The following is a 19,607-nucleotide window of genomic DNA, read 5'->3' on the forward strand; positions in this document are numbered from 1 at the left end:
ACACAGTATATACTCCATCTGTACCAGGTGACAACATGAACACACAGTATATACTCCATCTGTACCAGGTGACAACATGAACACACAGTATATACTCCATCTGTACCAGGTGACAACATGAACACACAGTGTATACTCCATCTGTACCAGGTGACAACATGAACACACAGTATATACTCCATCTGTACCAGGTGACAGCATGAACACACAGTATATACTCCATCTGTACCAGGTGACAACATGAACACAGTATATACTCCATCTGTACCAGGTGACAGCATGAACACAGTATACTCCATCTGTACCAGGTGACAGCATGAACACACAGTATATACTCCATCTGTACCAGGTGACAACATGAATACACAGTATATACTCTATCTGTACCAGGTGACAGCATGAACACAGTATATACTCCATCTGTACCAGGTGACAACATGAACACACAGTATATACTCCATCTGTACCAGGTGACAACATGAACACACAGTATATACTCCATCTGTACCAGGTGACAACATGAACACACAGTATATACTCCATCTGTACCAGGTGACAGCATGAATACACAGTATACTCCATCTGTACCAGGTGACAACATGAACACAGTATATACTCCATCTGTACCAGGTGACAGCATGAACACACAGTATATACTCCATCTGTACCAGGTGACAACATGAACACAGTATATACTCCATCTGTACCAGGTGACAGCATGAATACACAGTATACTCCATCTGTACCAGGTGACAACATGAACACAGTATATACTCCATCTGTACCAGGTGACAACATGAACACACAGTATATACTCCATCTGTACCAGGTGACAGCATGAACACAGTATACTCCATCTGTACCAGGTGACAGCATCAACACACAGTATATACTCCATCTGTACCAGGTGACAACATGAATACACAGTATATACTCTATCTGTACCAGGTGACAACATGAACACAGTATATACTCCATCTGTACCAGGTGACAACATGAACACAGTATATACTCCATCTGTACCAGGTGACAGCATGAACACAGTATATACTCCATCTGTACCAGGTGACAGCATGAACACAGTATACTCCATCTGTACCAGGTGACAGCATGAACACACAGTATATACTCCATCTGTACCAGGTGACAACATGAATACACAGTATATACTCTATCTGTACCAGGTGACAACATGAACACAGTATATACTCCATCTGTACCAGGTGACAACATGAACACAGTATATACTCCATCTGTACCAGGTGACAGCATCAACACAGTATATACTCCATCTGTACCAGGTGACAACATGAACAGAGTATATACTCCATCTGTACCAGGTGATAACATCAACACAGTATATACTCCATCTGTACCAGGTGACAACATGAACACAGTATATACTCCATCTGTACCAGGTGACAACATGAACACAGTATGCTCCATCTGTACCAGGTGACAACATGAACACAGTATGCTCCATCTGTACCAGGTGACAACATGAACACAGTATGCTCCATCTGTACCAGGTGACAACATGAACACACAGTATATACTCCATCTGTACCAGGTGACAACATGAACACAGTATGCTCCATCTGTACCAGGTGACAACATGAACACAGTATGCTCCATCTGTACCAGGTGACAACATGAACACAGTATGCTCCATCTGTACCAGGTGACAGCATGAACAGAGGTGGTCCAGGGACCTGCCCAGAGCAGATCTGGCTGGTTTGTACTAGGCAGACTACAGCTGTGACGGTTCTGGGCCTAAAGTGTCTTGTTTGTGTTTGTTTGTAACTGCACCAGAAAACACTTCCCAGGCCGGAAATACACAATAACACGCTGCTAGACAAAACAACTCATTTACATCTCACACACACACGCACACACAGTGAACAGCTTGTAGCCCGAGGCTCTTTATCAACAAAACAACAAACGCCTGTAGTGCGATGACTAACAGGCGTTTAGCTCGGGGGGAGGGGGGATGGAGAGGAGGGGGGGGGTCACAGGGGAGCATGCTCAGACTCTTGCTGTTCATTGGTTATTGGTCCCCCTGGTGCACTTTGGGTAGGGATCCAGCAGGACACTTCTGAAAAATTTACTGTGTATGTGTGTGTGTGTGTGTGTGTGTGTGTGTGTGTGTGTGTGTGTGTGTGTGTGTGTGTGTGTGTGTGTGTGTGTGTGTGTGTGAATGTGTGTGTGTGTTAATGAGGTAAACAGCAGAGCTTTGATTCATCCTGTTAATATTTAATCACACACAAACAACACTAAACTGCAGCCGATGTTAACAGCTCTGTAGTTGAGATAAACTGAACTCGTTCACTCACAGAGATGCGACCAGCTCAGATACAGGACCGAAGCACTGATCCATCTGTCAGCTCACACACTGACCAATCAGAGCTTTAACAACAGAGCCACAGATTTCTACCCACTATGTGTGAACGCAGCGGTAATGTGAAACAAAGCAGCTCCTCCTCCTATGATGTGTCTGTGGTGGGCTCTCCTCACCTTCCCCCTCCTATCAACAACTCAGCAAGTCTTTACATCTCGTGTCTTCTTCTTGTCTCAACACAAATCATGTAAAGTTGGAGAGGATGGACCCTGGTGATTTTTAGCCCCACTTCTGAAGCCCAGTTTCAGCATCCAGAGTCAGACCGGTGTACCTGGACTGGTGCTGGTGAGCTGAGGTTGGACCAGCAGCAGAGATACTAGTGTCAGGTGTGACTACCTGTGATGATCCAGGTGTGGTCATGTGATCTGTGACTGTGCGTGTGGAGTGGAGCAGCAGCACTGGCTCTTTTTTTAGATGATACAAGATGTGAGGAATCTGTGGTTGTGGTAAAACAGCACCACCTGCTGGATGCTTGGTGCTACTACAGAGCAACTTACTTGATTTAACAAAGGGTTTATTCATAAGAAAGAAGCATCGATTATTTTTAGGCATAGGCCTGCTGTTTCATTGTTTCATTGTGTCATTGCAGTTGCTTGGAAAGAGGTGGCAAACACCTGGGTATGACCTTTAAGTGGCCCTCTGCAGTTCATTTGGAAAAAAAAAAATGTTTACTGTTTGGTGTGTTAGTGTGAATGACCACTATCTAATTTATGTGTAGTGCATAAATAAAGTGTACAGTTGGTTTTGTGTATAGGCTACTTATTCCCCCCTTTTTATTTTCTTTTGTATTATTATTTTATTGTGTATTTAAGTTCCTTTTTTATTTCGGTAGTTATTTATATTTATTTATTTGTGTTGTTGTTTTGTTGTCATGTAGGAGTATTGAGTCCCAGTGGTTATATACAGTATGTGTTACTATGTTTGAAAATAAATAAAGACATAATACATAAAAGGTTTATTATTGAGTGTGGTGGATCTGGTTCTGGTCTTGTTAATAACTGAAGTCACCTGTGTGTGTTCCAGGTGTTGGTGCGTTCTGACATGTCAGGTGATCCGTACGGCAGCCTGTCAGTGGACGGAGGCAATGCCGTCAGTGCTGACCTCCTATTGGACGAGAGCCAGAAGCACGTTTACGTTTTAACCAGCAGCAGGGTGAGTCTGTCTGTCTGTCTGTCTGTCTGTCTGTCTGTCTGTCTGTCTGTCTGTCTGTCTGTCTGTCTGTCTGTCTGTCTGTCTGTCTGTCTGTCTGTCTCTCTGTCTGTCTCTCTGTCTGTCCGTCTGATGATCAAACTGACTTGTCGTTTCCTCTCAGCTGTCAAAGGTTCCCGTGTCGTCATGTGAGCGACAGAGGGACTGTCAGTCCTGTCTCTCCATCAGAGATCCATACTGTGGCTGGTGTGTTCTGGAGGGGAGGTATGTCTGCTTCTGTCTGTCTCCCTGTCTGTCTCTCTGACTGTCTGTCTTTCTGACTGACTGCCTGCCTTCCTTCTGTCCAGATGTACCCGTAAACACGAGTGTCAGCGTCACCCTCAGGCCAATCACTGGCTCTGGAGCTTCGAACCAACCAATCAGTGTGTGACAGTCCAGAGCCTGCAGCCGGCCAATCAGAGCAAAGATGAGCAGACCCAGGTAAAAGACTGTAGGGCTGGTGTCAGTCAGACCTTACCCAGTGGGATTGTTGGGGTCTAGATGCACCTGTGAAGCCTCTCATCTGACTGTGTGTGTGTTTCTGTGTCTCCAAGGTAACGCTGTCAGTCATCCGGCTTCCCGCCCTCACTGAGGCCGAGTCTCTGTCCTGTGTCTTCGGGCTCCTCCCACCTCAGGCAGCCATTGTCACGGGAACCAGCATCACCTGTCAATCACCTGAACCAGAGCTTCTCCCGCCCATGCCTTCAGGAAACGGTGAGTGACACAAGTGTGTTCGCACAGATTCATTCATGCTTCTATATGGGCCGATCGGGACTCAAGGCTTCCTGCTCTGCTTCCAGATCACCTGGTCCTGCCCGTGTCGCTGAGGTTCGGTCATGTGACCATCACCACAGGTCACATGACCTTCTTTGACTGTGCCGCAGTGAGCCGACTCAACCAGAGCTCCCAGTAAGAACAGAAATATGTTTCATATATTTTATTTTATTTTATCCCACATAAGACGCTCATATGAGCAAGCAAGCAATTTATAAGATTACCACAGTTTACCTATACATCTTTCATTTACTGAGAGTCATTCAATCATTTGTGAAAAAAATTTTTTTTTAATAACATTACTAACAACAATCAGGAGAACCTGTGTATGATTACAACATATTTCTTCAGAAATTGTACTTTTAAAAACATAATTGTGTTTTTAAAAGTACAAGTTCTGAAGAATATGTTGTAATTTTACACAGGTTTTTTCTCATTGTTCCATGCTGTTTTTCAAAATCATTGTGACTGATATTGCCCTGCTGTATGTATTTAATGTTTTAAAACTGTTGATATTCAATCATCTATTGATATAGGCCTATAATTTAGTTGTTTATCTATTTAAATACACAAATAAATGTTTAAAGCAGATATCAGCTTCACGGCCGTTTCGGCTAATGCTGCGTTCAAGGCAGGCTTTTGAAACCGTAAGTTACAGCTTCAAGTCACAACTACGACTTGGTAGCGTTCCAGGTAACCCGTAGCTCGTGTTTTTACCATCCTGTTGTCTGTGAAAGTTCCCTATAACGGCCACTCGTAACTTCCGACCCGTGAACTCGTACCAGATCGAACTGGTATGACTTCACAGGAAGGAAAAACACAAAGTACGAGTTTCTTTGAACGCACCATGAGTTAGCAGCCCCCGCCCTTGTCAGGCATCAATTGGTCCTCGTGCTACGTCACCACATTCACGCGCATCCCTTGGCTGCACACACAGCCCTTCATGCCGTTCTCTCTCCTCATTGGATAACACTTGTATCCCACAAGGAAAATTTTCTCCTCGGGTTACAGCAGAGCAGAGTGACGGAGAGACTCGTGTTTAGGCTGAAATACTTCATGTAAGTGATTGCTGACGGAAAATAGGACTATTTAGGACTTATATTAACAAAAACATTCCACTGATATCTGCTTTAATGTGGCCCTTGAATTTAGTTGATTTTGTCACATATATGAATTAAATGCTTAGCCTACTCATTTATTTAACATTTTAATTACATTAAAATTATTAAACCCCTTCAAATCAAGAGTGCTTCGTGACCCCCCCTGGATCTTTGGCGCCCCCCTCTATCATGTAAACCAGGTTGGGAACCACTGGTTTACATGATAGAAAATAGTTGAGGAAAAAGAAAAAAGAAAAAGAGGAGGGGAGTGTAGACCCAGCCACTAACTCTATGAAGGAGCGCCAAGTCCTATGGAAGCTCTCTTCAGAGCCCCGCAGAGAACAGAAATATAAAGAGCCTTATACAAGCAAAGTACACGATGATGATGATGATGATGATGGTGATGATGATGATGATGATGATGATGATGATGATGATGATGATGATGATGATGATGATGATGGTGATGATGGTGATGATGGTGGTGGTGTGTTCCAGGTGTCTGGCCTGTGTCAGCAGTGTGTGGGAGTGTAACTGGTGTCCTCTGGATCAACTCTGCACTCACAACCACAGCTGTGTCAACCAGCACATCATCCTGAACCAGAGGGTGAGACTGTCTGTCTGTCTGTCTGTCTGTCTGTCTGTCTGTCTGTCTGTCTGTCTGTCCACCCGTCCATCTGCCTGACCCTGTCTGTGTGACTCTGTCTGCAGGACTCTCCTGGACCCAGCTCCTGCCCCCTGGTGTCCTCGCTGCAGAGTTCTGCTTTAGTACCGATGGGCCTGAGCACCACTGTGGTGTTAGAAGGACGGAACCTGGACGTCTACACTGTGAGACCTGTTTGTTGTTTAGATGCCTCAGAGCCAGGGTCATCACAGTTAACTAAAACTAACATTATGGGATGCAACTAAAAGGGAAAAATCCCACAAATGTGGAAGTTGACCTTCAGAGGTCTGACAGAGGCTTTCTCCAAAAACCTGAAAAACTAAAACTAAGACTAAATAAAAACTAGTCAATTCCTGAAAAATAAAAAATAAAACTGTTTAATCACTTGTTTAAAGGGATAGTTCACCCAAAATTTAAATTTCAGAGTTATCCGTGGCTTCTGGGAGTTACAGGGGGTCTCGGCGTAGCAGTGCATGTCCATATAACGGTTGCAAATGGATACTAACTGTCTCTGTAACAAAAAGACACACCAAAAAACATCCAAATACCTCCACTTCCGCTACAAAACAAGCTTGAAATATAGACTTATTTAATTTTTTCCGGGACAATTTCACATTTCGGGGCTTCAATACAAGACGGACATTACATACGAGCAGCATGGAGGTGTTTGGATGTTTTTTGGTGTGTCTTTTTGTTACGAAGACAGTTGGTATCCATTTGCAACCGTTATATGGACATGCACTGCTACACCGAGCAATTTGGGGGGAACTATCCCTTTAACTCACTAAAACTAAACTGAAATAAAGAAGCAAACTGAAAAACAAAATAAAAATAAAAACTAATGAAAAATGTAAAACTATAATAACCTTGGTCAGAGCTGCTGTTACACAGGGTTATTATCAGTCTGGTTCACCACAGCACCTGGATCAGACCCGGTCTCCACCTATATGTCTCTGCAGGACGAAGCCCAGTACCTGTGTGTGGTGGAAATCCAAGGAGTCCAGATCAACCTGACAGCTGCTGTGGAGAGCTCACAGGACAACACACACACCTTCACCTGCAGCCCACACCAGGTAACACACACAGCGCTATTACTCCCTCTATATAAAGCGTCTGTCTCGCTCTGCTTCCTGTCTTAGTGTCTCCCTACCTTACCTGTGTCTCTGGTCTGTAGTTTCAGTATGAAGTCAGTCAGCTTCAGTATTTTGCTCCTGTCTACCTGCGAAAAGGAGAGAGACGCATTGATGCCTCGCCTGGCCTCCGACGTAAGAACCTTTTGTTTTTCATGTGTGTCATTGTGATGTCACACATCTCAGTCTGAGCCTTGTCCTTGTGCTTTTTTTTGCTAATTTAGCTTTATTTTATTTATTTATTTATTTAATTTATTTCTACTTTATTTTTCTTTTCTATTTTTTTCTAATCTTTATTGTAAGCGCTTTGAGACTTGTTCTTCAGGTGAAAATGCGCTCTATAAATACAATTTATTATTATATTATGATTGATTGATTGATTGATTGATTGATTGATTGATTGATTGATTGATTGATTGATTGATTGATTGATTGATTGATATCTTTATTTCAATCATGCAAATGACAATGTAAAAAAAAAAAAAAAAAGATAAAATAATAATATAATAATAAGGAAATAAGTGAACAGCAAAAATGTATACACAAAAAAGTAACATCTCATAAGCAACGCAGTTTACATGAGCGAAAAGGAGTAGGAAGAAGTATAAACTTATCTAATCCTACCCCTATAATTTTTTTTTTTTTTTCAACTTTATTTTTATCAAAGAGAAACATAAACATTCCTTCACAACATCACAAATTATGTGTGACAGTGCTAAAGACAAGAAAAAAGAAACAAAAAACCTTTTGGGCCCAGAAAGCTTAATAATACACATGAATGAAAAATAATAAATACATAAATAAATAAATAAATAAATAAATAAATAAATAAATAAATAAATAAGTGGACAGTTAAGACATTCCAGCACCCCTATAATTTTAACTATATGTTCTAATTAAAATCATAGCACAAAAACATACATTTATTGTTTCATTCCTCCATTACACTATGCACCATTTCCTGCCACATTTTAATCCAAATAGTAAGCAAGCAAACACCTTGTGTGAATTATTCAATGCACCTCTGGAGAATCAGTTCTTTATGTCTCTTTTTAAACAGAATTACACTCGAAATGTTTTTGATTTCAGTTACTCATATTATTCCACAGTTTTACTCCACAAATGGTGATACAGAAACTTTTCTTTGTTGTGCGAGCTCTACCAACCTTTAGATTTGATTTCTCTCTTAAATCATAACCTTGCTCTCTTTCATGAAACATTCTCTGAATATTTCTTGGTAGCAGATAGTTCCTTGCTTTATATAATACTATTATCCGCATCATGTGTTCTTCAGTCCAGTTATACGACTGCTCAGCCGGCCAATCAGATTGCTCCCAGTGCAGGGCGGTACCTGAGGTGTATGGCTGCGTGTGGTGTCCAGGAAGCCCCGCCCCCAGTTGTGTTTACAACCAATCTTGTACCGGCACACCAGCAGACACCTGCCCCCCTCCTCAGATCACACAGGTGAATATAATGATGGGTCAGCTTGTTTTCTCAGAGCTGCTTTGTCGCCCAAGAAACGTTCCAACTGTGTGTCCGTCCTCCTGTCTGTCTGCAGGTGCTGCCTGTCTCTGGTCCTCTGGAGGGGGGGGTCCTGGTGACGATCATAGGCTCAAATCTGGGGATGAGGTACCAGGACGTGGTGGGTGGAGTCACAGTAGCAGGTGTTAACTGTCCGCCCCAGTCTGAAGGATACCAGATCTCCACCAGGTAACACACACACACACCTACAGTACATTATGCAGGATGATTTTGAAACACATTCGATACAATAATGTGTCTGTGTGTGTGTGTGTGTGTGTGTGTGTGTGTGTGTGTGTGTGTGTGTGTGTGTGTGTGTGATGCAGGGTTGTGTGTGAGCTGCAGCCCAGTGGGAAGCGCATGGAGGGACCTGTTCTGATCACCGTGGGAACAACCCCGCCTGGCAAGTCCACGCAGACCTTCATCTATCAGGTGAGAGTGAGTCATGTGGATCCTGGAGTGTCTCCTCCTCCTCCTCCTCCTCCTCCTCCTCCTCCCCTCCTCTTCCTCTCCTCCTCATTATTCCCTACCGAATGCGTCATATCCTTTCAGTAATCCAGCATTGTTTAATGTTTCCAGACCATTGTGATGTGGAATGACAGCAGCCATGGCATGTTACCACATTTGAGAAATGCCACCTACTCACTAAAACCACATTTATGATTTGCTCTTTCTAAGTTAGGAGTCCTCCCAGTACTTCTGACTTCTCCCAGAGCTTAATGGATCTATAAATTACTTCAGGACTGACACACCCATTTAAAAAAAAAAAAAACAGTTTCCTACATATTCTCCATTATATGTTTTATTGAGCATCGACATTTTAACATGTGACAAGTGAAATACATAAAACAGTGTTAATATTTTCAAATTATTTTTAAAAAGGCAGGGAAAAAAAACAAAAAAACACCCCATCCCTCCCCACCACCCTACCCCTAACCCTCCTGTTTCTAATAAACAATAAACATGGCAATAAACATGACCTAAAAAAGGTTGACACTAAAGACAAAGTGCCATACACTGAGAAAAGAAAGAATAAATATATAAATAACGTATACATTAAAATAAAACAAACAGAAAAATACAACATAAGGACAAGGAAGATATTTGACTCCTCAGGTACAATTGGTAGTGAATCTAGCCAGGGTTAGGGTTGGGATTCTGCAGAGAGCCTTTAAAGCAGAAGTAAGCAGAATGTTTGTGTTAATATAAGTCTTAAATAGTTGTATCTTCCGACAGCAATCACTTCTATAGAGTGTTTGGTCTGAAACACGGGTCTGTCAGTCACTCTGCTCTGCTGTAGGCCGAGGAGAAAACTTTCTTTGTATCCTACAACCTTTATCCAATGAGGAGAGAGAACGGCATAAAGGGGCGGGGGACTGCTAACTCCATCGGCTGACAGGAAGTTAGCCAAAACTACCGGATCGCTTACTTCTGCTTTAAGAGAAAACCTTAGCTTCTTGTATATTGTATAGAACTTCCTTTAACCACCGACTGTAAGACGGAGGTAAAGCATGATTCCAGCTCAACAAAATCAGACGCCTGGATGGCAGGGTACAACAGGCCATGGAGTGGTGCTCCTTAGTTGAAAGGCACTGGGTGAGAGGGGACAAGGATCTGCCACAAAACTGTAGGCCAGTTGGAGAGTAGTAAATATTTCAGACCAGAGGTTTGTCAGTTTTGGGCTCAGCAGAGGACTGGGAACATCCGTTACAAGCAACAACACCGGGATACATTTTATTATCTATGGAGTTTCCTACATAACGTTTCCCACAGACTCCCATTGACAAAGCAGATCTGGTTTTAGTCTGGCCCTGACCCTGGGACCAGCCCTGGAAGACCGTACCACCACAGGGACAAGTGACCTCAGTCTCTACTGATCATATGAGGAGGTAGAGAGGACAGTGTCTGGTCCAGGTCCTCTCTAACCCCTGTGTGCTCTTCTGTCCAGGACCCTCAGCTCCTCGATCTGGTTCCTAATAAAGGTCCGGTCTCTGGAGGGACCAGACTGACCATCAGAGGCCGGCAGCTGCTGACTGGACAGACGTCTGACCTGAGCGCCTTCCTGGGTCCAGAGCCCTGCTACATGTGAGTACTACAGCACTAATACTACTACTACTACAGTAGTGCATGTGAGTACATAGTGCTACTAGAGCTGCAACAATGAATCGATTAATCAAACAATAATCGATTATTAAAATAATTGTCATGTATTTTTTCAGAAAAAAAGTCAAAATTCTCTGATTTCAGCTTTTTAAATGTGAATATTTCTGGTTTCTTTGTTCCTTTATGACAATAAACTGAGTCTCTCTTTGGTTTGTGGACAAAACAAGACATTTGAGGACGTCATCTGGTGGTTTGAGAAACACTGATTGATGTTTTTCAACATTTTTTAACATTTTATTGACCAAACAACTAATCAATTAATCATTTAAAGGGACAACGAGGAGTTTTGGAAAAGCGAAGTGTTTTCACACTACATTTATGAGCCTCCGCACCGTGAAATTCTTTGACCGGCGCAAGACAGACTCATGTTTTCATTCATCAAGAATTAAATTCAGAGGTTGGAAGACGATCACATACCGTCGTAGTTCCGACCATAAACGGCGATTCGGCGGCGTTATTCTCATGACTCACCGCAAAACCGAAAGTAAAGAAACGCTGGTCGGCTCGTCCAGCGTTTCCACCACCACTAATAATAACAAAATAACGATAGAGACAAAACGATATATTTATCTAAAATGGGCCCATTAACAAGTGTGGGTAACGTAGATTCATCCACATTAATATGATACTTTTTTATAACCAAATAGAAACTCCTCATTGTCCCTTTAAATAATCAATAGATAAATCAATAATGAAAATAATAGTTGGTTGCAGCCCTAAGTGCTACTAACTGCTACTTCCACCACTAGTACATGAGTGCTGCAGTACTACTATTATTATTACTTCTACTAGATCCTAATATCCTTTCCCTGTCTTCTCTTTTTGTCTCCTTTTCTCTGCTTCTCGTCCCCTTGTCCCACTGATGACTTGTTTCCTTGTCTACTTTCCTTGTTTCCTTCTCGTCTCCTTGTCCTCTGGTCACATTGACTTTATGTGTCCTTGTATCCTTTTCTCGTCTCCTTGGTTTCCTAACACTTTGCCTCCTTTTTGCTGATCTCTTCTCCTTGTGACTCCTTCTCTCCTTGTCTCCTCAGTGTGGAGGAGGTCAACGACACCCAGTTGGTGTGTCAGACCGGTTCCAGCTCTCAGACCGGTGGAGTCACAGTCCGGGTCTTGTTTGGTAAAGCAGAGCGGATCGTTCCCAACGTTACCTTCCGTTACCTTGACGACCCCGTCGTCACCGATGCCGCGCCCTCGGAGAGCTACTACGCGTAAGAGCTTCGTCAGCAACAGTCCATCACTCAGTGAACTTGATGTCATATTAAGGTGCTGACTTCCTGTCTGCAGAGGGGGGCGTGTCGTCATGGTGACAGGCAGGAACCTGGATGTGGTGCAGCAGCCAATGATATATGTGTGGGTGGAGCCTCTGGAGGTCCAGAGGGTCAAACGCAAAAGACGACTGGCTCTCCTCACGGCGAAGCAGCAGCTGGTCTTCAACAGCTCCATGACAACGGTGAGACAGACCAGCCAATGAGACGACTCTCTAACCAACTGTGCCGAGTCTGAGACGGTTTGTGTCAACACCTGTCTGTCCCCCAGGTGTCAGAGCGCTGCACTGTCCTGTCCCCCACCCAGATGACCTGTCCCACCCCCAGGGTGACCCCAGAGGTCAAAGTGAAAAGCGTCTGGTTTCAACTGGACAACGTCAGAGTCCACTACGAGAGCATCAAGGTACCTGTGTGTCCATGGTTATCTTTATGTTTATTGAGAACCCCATTAGCATCTGCATAGCATCCGCTGTTCTTCCTGGGGTCCAAAACATGGAGACAATAAAAGAATACACATTCACACTAAACAATATAGACATAGACATAAAACAACACAAACAATAAATACAAACAATATAGACCACATAGACAAATACAAAACAATATGCAGTATACCTTAACAACATGACATACATTCACTACATGACCAACACAACAACAAAATAACAAGACAAGACAGCTCCAACCAGGTTTCCATAATATAATAATATAATAATACCCCTCCACAGATAATTAATTGACTCTACTATAACCACTATCTATATAATACTATAATACACTAACCCATATATTTATAATACCCATATATTTATATCAAGTACCTAATCACGATTAATGGAAGTTCATTTTAAATAATATTCTTTTAGAGCTTTTTTGAAAGCATATACTATTTAATTGTTTAATATAACTTGGTAGTGAGTTCCATTCTTTCATTGCTCTGTAGATGACCTTGTTTCTGGTTGATATACTGTAGTTTTATGTTGGGTAAAATAAAACAACCTTCAGCTGCGTGTCTCATTATATATTAAATAATTGTGTGTATTGTGACTAAAAGAAAGTTTTTCATAGAAAATATATGGTCTAAAAATATAATATAGTATATGTGTCCTCCTGTCCACCTGTCTATTTGACCTGTCAGTGTATCTGTCTGTCAGGAGTGGGAGGCGGGGCAGGTTGATCTGATTCAGAGTCAGGTCATTATCTCTGAGGCTGTAGAGCAGAAGAATCTTCCTGTGTTTAAGTTCTCTTTGCTCCAGTAATCCTGTGATAGTTGACTGAGAGGAGCAGATCAGAGCTGGTGCAGCTCCTGTTAAAGGGATATTTCAACATTTTGGCAAATTCGCCTGTTGCCATAATCCATATAGTTTTAGGAGTAGGTTCATTACCTTTAATTGTCGGTGCAAACTGTTTTTAGATCGGCGGAGCAGAGACGTGAGCAGGACATGAGTAGGATCACAAAACAGACTCCCCCAGCAGGAGTTGACCTTTGGGATAGGGGAAAATTTAAAACATTCGAATCATTACAGGCTACATACAAACTACAAACAAAAGAATTTTACAAATACCTCAACGGTTTTGGCAAACTGTATGTTCTGAGGTTAGTGTGATAATTAAACAGCAACTACAGCCTATTCCAATATTGTGTTTATTGGGATATATCCTTGAATCAATAAGATCACATAAGAACACTGTACACTTTTTGCTTATGTTGGGCCGAAAGGCTGTTATGACCAAATGGGTAGGAGATGAACCTCCTTCAATACATCTGTGGAAGTCTTTGATATCAGACTATATTTCTCTGGAAAGACTAAGATTTCAAAGTTTGACAAAGTGTTAAAGTACCTGGGAACTCAGAGTGCAACGGCCTGAAATGTAAGACCTAACAAGGACCTTTGAGATCATTGCTGTGGAATATATTCTGGATTTGCTACATACTGTATCTATAATCTGTATGCACTGTACTGGACAGTTATAATCAAAAAAAAAAAACAGACTCCCCCAAACCAATGAGTGACGTCACGGGTGCTACGTCCATTCTTCTATGGTCACAACTTGTCCACCAGAGCGTTTTGGAGTTGTTGGATTGTGTATTTAGTTTGATGAGGGAAACGTGGAAATCCCATGCGCCTCTGTTGCGTTAGCTGAGCAGCTCGCTTCTCTGCTCCGCCGATCTAAAAACAGCTTGCAGCAACAATTAAAGGCACCGCTAAGACTATAGGGATTATGGCAAATTTGACCACATGTGGACAGACAGAGATGGAGGATGAATGGAGCTGTACAGGATCATCAGTTGTAATGGACAAAACTCTGTCTGTGTTTCAGGGTAAAAGCTTCACCTATTATCCAAACCCTGAGCTGTTCCATCTGAATCGAGAAGCTCCAGATACTCCGTATCGTTTCAAACCAGGAGGAGTGATTGCTGTGGAGGTAAAGCGACACACCAGTTCACTGATGTCTGTGAGGGAACACTTCCAATCAATCAGTTCCTGATTTCTCTCCCCCCGCCCCCCGCCCCCCGCCCCCCGGTCTCTCAGGGCCAAGACCTGACCAGAGCCATGTCCAGACGGGAAGTGACAGCTCGCCTCGGGGATCAGGAGTGTGAGGTGAAAACTCTGGACAACACTCACCTGTACTGTGAACCTCCAGAGATCCAACCAATGAGTGCGGACGACAGCAGCGACCTGCCCAGTCTCAAGGTACAGTAGCTCATTCATGCACCTACATGATGATACACACAGAGCCATGAACATACATGGAGATGAACACAGAACATGTGTCTGGAACAACAGTAAGCTGCAAAGATACATTTATAAACACCTGATGTACGGGACACACAGGCTCCAATATCCACCTGCTCCACCTGGTCACCGCTTCCCACTCTTCTCCTCAAATCATCATTTTCCAGGACATTTTCAGCTGCCTCAGTCTGACAGACATGTCATTACACCAGACACTAAGGGCGTATTCACACCAGGCTCGTTTGGTCCGCTTGAAACTGACTTTTCCTCTGGTGCAGACTTTTTGGGGAGGTGTGAATACAAACCAGTGGACTCTGGAGCGGATCAAACAAGTGAACCGAGACCACCTCTGCAGCTGGGACTCGGTTCACTTGTTTGATCTGCACCAGAGTCCCAAACGAACCCTGGTGCGGTTTAGTTCGCGAATGGTGTGAATGTAAACCGAACCTTTCCCGAATAGTCTAGTACGAAGAGGGGGGTATCATGCACCCCCCGGAAATATACTTCTAACCAGTGTTTCTAGATTGGAAAAAATGTGTAGAAAATGATGAGCTATGTTAAAAAGTTGTCAGAATGTCCCATGTATCATTTTTATGCAAATTAGTGCCGCCATTATCAAAAAAACCTAATTTCACTATATCTCAGCCAATATTGCAGATATCTGAACAAATAAGGTGTCTAGACCCATGTTTTGGGGGTCAGAGATCACAATAAAACTATTCATAAAGTGATCACATGTTGGTGGCATGCTTGTAAGCAAACCTAACCCTTTTACCAATTACAAGACGCCAATATTGGAGATACCAAATAAGGTGTCTAGACAGAGGTTGTTGTGTGTTTAACCAAGGTTTATTTGGATCAAACATCATAATAGAACTCTTGTTGATGTGACCACTCTTCTCTTTCCCATGCCAGATAAACAGTCAAGTAAATGGTTCTCCACTATGCATCACTCATCATCGTTTTCACTGAAATCTTCAAAGTTAAACTCATCCTCTCCTTCCTCTTTCTCCTCCTCTTCCTGTCCATGCTCTCCAGTGTCATGGGGATCAACCAGTGAAGTTGGTAGGAAAGGACCACAGGACCACACCGGTTTCAACACTCCTTCATCAGTCTTCATCCATCCCTGCCCCTCATCATAGGGTTTTGGTTTTTCCAGAATAGGTTCATCAGCTCGCTTGTACAAGGCGACACGGTAGTTCACACGTCAGGCATGTGGCTTCAGAGCAGAGTGGCATGGAGGAAGGCGAGCCAGGTCAACCTTAGACTTGCAACTGAGTTCTTGTCCTCCCCCACCATGTTGCGTAGCAACTTGGCACGGACAACATCCACTGAAGACTCACAACTCTGTCCAGACATCAGACAGGTGAATTGCTCCAACTGCCTCAGCATCTCAGGCTTGACACTCTAGCAGTCACTGAGTTGACTGAATACGTGAAATCGGGGATTCTTCTTCAAGGGCCCCACCTTCCTTCTCCCTTTGATGGCACTGGTACAGTCTTCTCCACTGAACACATAGAACCCAAGAAGAGTGGTGCGGTGGTCTTCTCCCAGGGATTCTGCAATACTACTACTGCCTGGCTTCCGGTGCATCTGTCCCCACTGATGTTGAGATGGACGTGTTACAGTACGAGCAGAAGCTGTGGGCAAGGCTGCTAAAGCTGACTTCATCAGACCCCTACAGTGTGAAGATCCAGGAAGCTTCTCAACATCTCTGAGCTTGCAGAATCCCTGGGAGAAGACCACCACACCACTCTTCTTGGGTTCTATGTGTTCAGTGGAGAAGACTGTACCTGTGTATATATTTTTGGCTTTTTCATGCCTTTATTTGACAGTACAGTTGAGAGAGACAGGAAATAGGGAGGCAGAGAGAGGGGGAATGACACGCAGGAAAGGGCCGTCCGATGTGGGATTCAAACCAGGGCCGCCTGCACGAGGACTATAGCCTCAATATATGGGGCGCCTGCTTAACCCACTGCGCCACTCGACGCCCCGGAAGGTGGGGCCCTTGAAGAAGAATCCCCAATTTCACGTATTCAGACAACTCAGTGACTGCTAGAGTGTCAAGCCTGAGATGCTGAGGCAGTTGGAGCAATTCACCTGTCTGATGTCTGGACAGAGTTGTGAGTCTTCAGTGGATGTTGTCCGTGCCAAGTTGCTACGCAACATGGTGGGGGAGGACAAGAAACTCAGTTGCAAGTCTAAGGTTGACCTGGCTCGCCTTCCTCCATGCCACTCTGCTCTGAAGCCACATGCCTGACGTGTGAACTACCGTGTCGCCTTGTACAAGCGAGCTGATGAACCTATTCTGGAAAAACCAAAACCCTATGATGAGGGGCAGGGATGGATGAAGACTGATGAAGGAGTGTTGAAACCGGTGTGGTCCTGTGGTCCTATCCTACCAACTTCACTGGTTGATCCCCATGACACTGGAGAGCATGGACAGGAAGAGGAGGAGAAAGAGGAAGGAGAGGATGAGTTTAACTTTGAAGATTTCAGTGAAAACGATGATGAGTGATGCATAGTGGAGAACCATTTACTTGACTGTTTATCTGGCATGGGAAAGAGAAGAGTGGTCACATCAACAAGAGTTCTATTATGATGTTTGATCCAAATAAACCTTGGTTAAACACACAACAACCTCTGTCTAGACACCTTATTTGGTATCTCCAATATTGGCGTCTTGTAATTGGTAAAAGGGTTAGGTTTGCTTACAAGCATGCCACCAACATGTGATCACTTTATGAATAGTTTTATTGTGATCTCTGACCCCCAAAACATGGGTCTAGACACCTTATTTGTTCAGATATCTGCAATATTGGCTGAGATACAGTGAAATTAGGTTTTTTTGATAATGGCGGCACTAATTTGCATAAAAATGATACATGGGACATTCTGACAACTTTTTAACATAGCTCATCATTTTCTACACATTTTTTCCAATCTAGAAACACTGGTTAGAAGTATATTTCCGGGGGGTGCATGATACCCCCCTCTTCGTACTAGACTAGAACCAAATGCAAAATACAAGCGCCTTTTTGGATTCAAAAGGCTTCCGTTGTTGTCAGAAAATGTGGAAATTATCGACAATGAGCCGTGGGTCAACATGGAGCACAGATAGACTCCTTGATATTTGGTCAGAGGAAAACATTTATCAGATGCTGGAGAGGACGCACCCGTCGCCGTTAAGGATGCACATTCTTCATATTTTTTTTAACTGTGTGGTATATTGATGTGTTGATGAAAAGAAGGGATCACCGCCGACACGTCTTTTCTTGCATTCAAAAATAGTTTATTACAAGAAGAAGAACAGTGTACAAAAATGCCGAATCCTGGAGCATCTCTGGTGCCAAAATGAGATCTCTCTCTCTTGGCCTAAACCCCAAACCTTATATACGTTTTCTAATACTTCTCCCAATATAAGGTTATGGGATCTAAAAACAGAATCTAACCTATACCTTCTGACATTTAACCTCTTGACCAAGCTAACTTAAACATAGATACAGTGTCAAGTATCCCCAAAAACTATGACCCACAGAGATGGGTAGATGACAAGGAACACATTTCTCAGGGTACATTCCACACTACTACTAGACACCTACAGTAATCTAAACATCTAGCTGTAAATGTATGCGTGTGCCTTTCTCTCTTGTAACATCTGAATTTATTTATTCCATTTAACTATAAACTTTTACTTATCACAAATGAAGTTCCTATCCAAATGGTGACTGATCTCTGACATATCCCTTAACTTTTAGGCTAAGAAAACACCATGAAAAACATAAGATAATTGAAGATATTAAAGCAAAAATGTTCAGGTGGATAATACACTACAACTGATAACAGAAAGTCGTTATCCGATTAATAACCGTAAACAGAAATAAATGTGACTATAGGCTTAAATGCCGATCGGCAACACGGCATCCTGAGAGAATTGTTATGTTTTTGGTTTTTTGCTGTGCCGTCCTTTTTTCTTTTTTTTAGCGCACCATCCTTCAGACGCACATGCAGACTGTGTGTTTGTTGTCTGACCATCCTCGACTGCTGCATAACGGCCACATAGCCTCCAAGTGATTGATTGATATCTTTATTTCGATCATGTAAATGACAATGTAAAAAATAAATAAATAAATAAATAAGATAAAAAAATAATATAATAAGGAAATAAGTGAACAGCAAAAATGTATACACAAAAAAAGTAACATCTCATAAGCAACGCAGTTTACATGAGCGAAAAGGAGTAGGAAGAAGTATAAACTTATCTAATCCTACCCCCAAGTGATGAATAAGCACAGGACAGGTGCAACTGGAAACACTACCAAATTGAAAAGGCAGCAAGAAACACATTCATGACCTCCATTGTGGACTTTTCGTGGAAGATCCCGCTGATCATTTTTATCCAATGATTGAGCGACTGTGGGACACACGTGCTTCTGTTTACAAAGTTGATCCGCATGTGAAAAAATGCAATGTAAATACAAACCACACCAAGTAAAAAAAAATGTAGTCGGCACCAAAGCAAGTGAACTATCGGACTTTCCTGGTGTGAATACACCCTGAGACATTCCTTGTCCCATTCGTGCTTTGGAGAAATGTTCTTTTCCACATTTTGTACATTGAACCCGTTTCTTTCTATGTTTCTTCCTCTCTCAGCCCCAGAAGT

At 42.8% G+C, this 19,607-nt stretch overlaps 2 protein-coding genes across 3 annotated transcripts in view; one reads left to right on the forward strand and one right to left on the reverse strand.

The window, feature by feature from the left end:
- Positions 1-19,607, reverse strand: part of bcap31 (B cell receptor associated protein 31) — a 381,037-nt gene that overhangs the window by 136,682 nt on the left and 224,748 nt on the right. The window lies entirely within an intron of this gene.
- The window catches only part of plxnb3 (plexin B3), an 85,144-nt gene that overhangs the window by 51,000 nt on the left and 14,537 nt on the right, over positions 1-19,607 (forward strand). For both annotated transcript variants that reach the window (XR_014595523.1, XM_083976070.1), the window contains exons 6-23: positions 3,422-3,550; positions 3,711-3,811; positions 3,895-4,027; positions 4,141-4,300; positions 4,387-4,495; positions 5,959-6,067; positions 6,172-6,288; positions 7,084-7,197; positions 7,299-7,389; positions 8,549-8,718; positions 8,813-8,964; positions 9,102-9,207; positions 10,724-10,860; positions 11,973-12,149; positions 12,226-12,391; positions 12,478-12,609; positions 14,529-14,633; positions 14,741-14,902. Coding sequence is in view for 1 of the 2 variants with exons in the window: in XM_083976070.1 (XP_083832196.1) it covers positions 3,422-3,550; positions 3,711-3,811; positions 3,895-4,027; positions 4,141-4,300; positions 4,387-4,495; positions 5,959-6,067; positions 6,172-6,288; positions 7,084-7,197; positions 7,299-7,389; positions 8,549-8,718; positions 8,813-8,964; positions 9,102-9,207; positions 10,724-10,860; positions 11,973-12,149; positions 12,226-12,391; positions 12,478-12,609; positions 14,529-14,633; positions 14,741-14,902 (2,370 nt within the window). In the remaining variant the exon portion in view is untranslated. The remainder of the gene's footprint in view (positions 1-3,421; positions 3,551-3,710; positions 3,812-3,894; positions 4,028-4,140; positions 4,301-4,386; positions 4,496-5,958; positions 6,068-6,171; positions 6,289-7,083; positions 7,198-7,298; positions 7,390-8,548; positions 8,719-8,812; positions 8,965-9,101; positions 9,208-10,723; positions 10,861-11,972; positions 12,150-12,225; positions 12,392-12,477; positions 12,610-14,528; positions 14,634-14,740; positions 14,903-19,607) is intronic.

Source organism: Trachurus trachurus (genome assembly GCF_905171665.1).
Source record: "Trachurus trachurus genome assembly, chromosome: 7".
In the NCBI taxonomy this organism is placed as follows: Eukaryota; Metazoa; Chordata; class Actinopteri; order Carangiformes; family Carangidae; genus Trachurus; species Trachurus trachurus.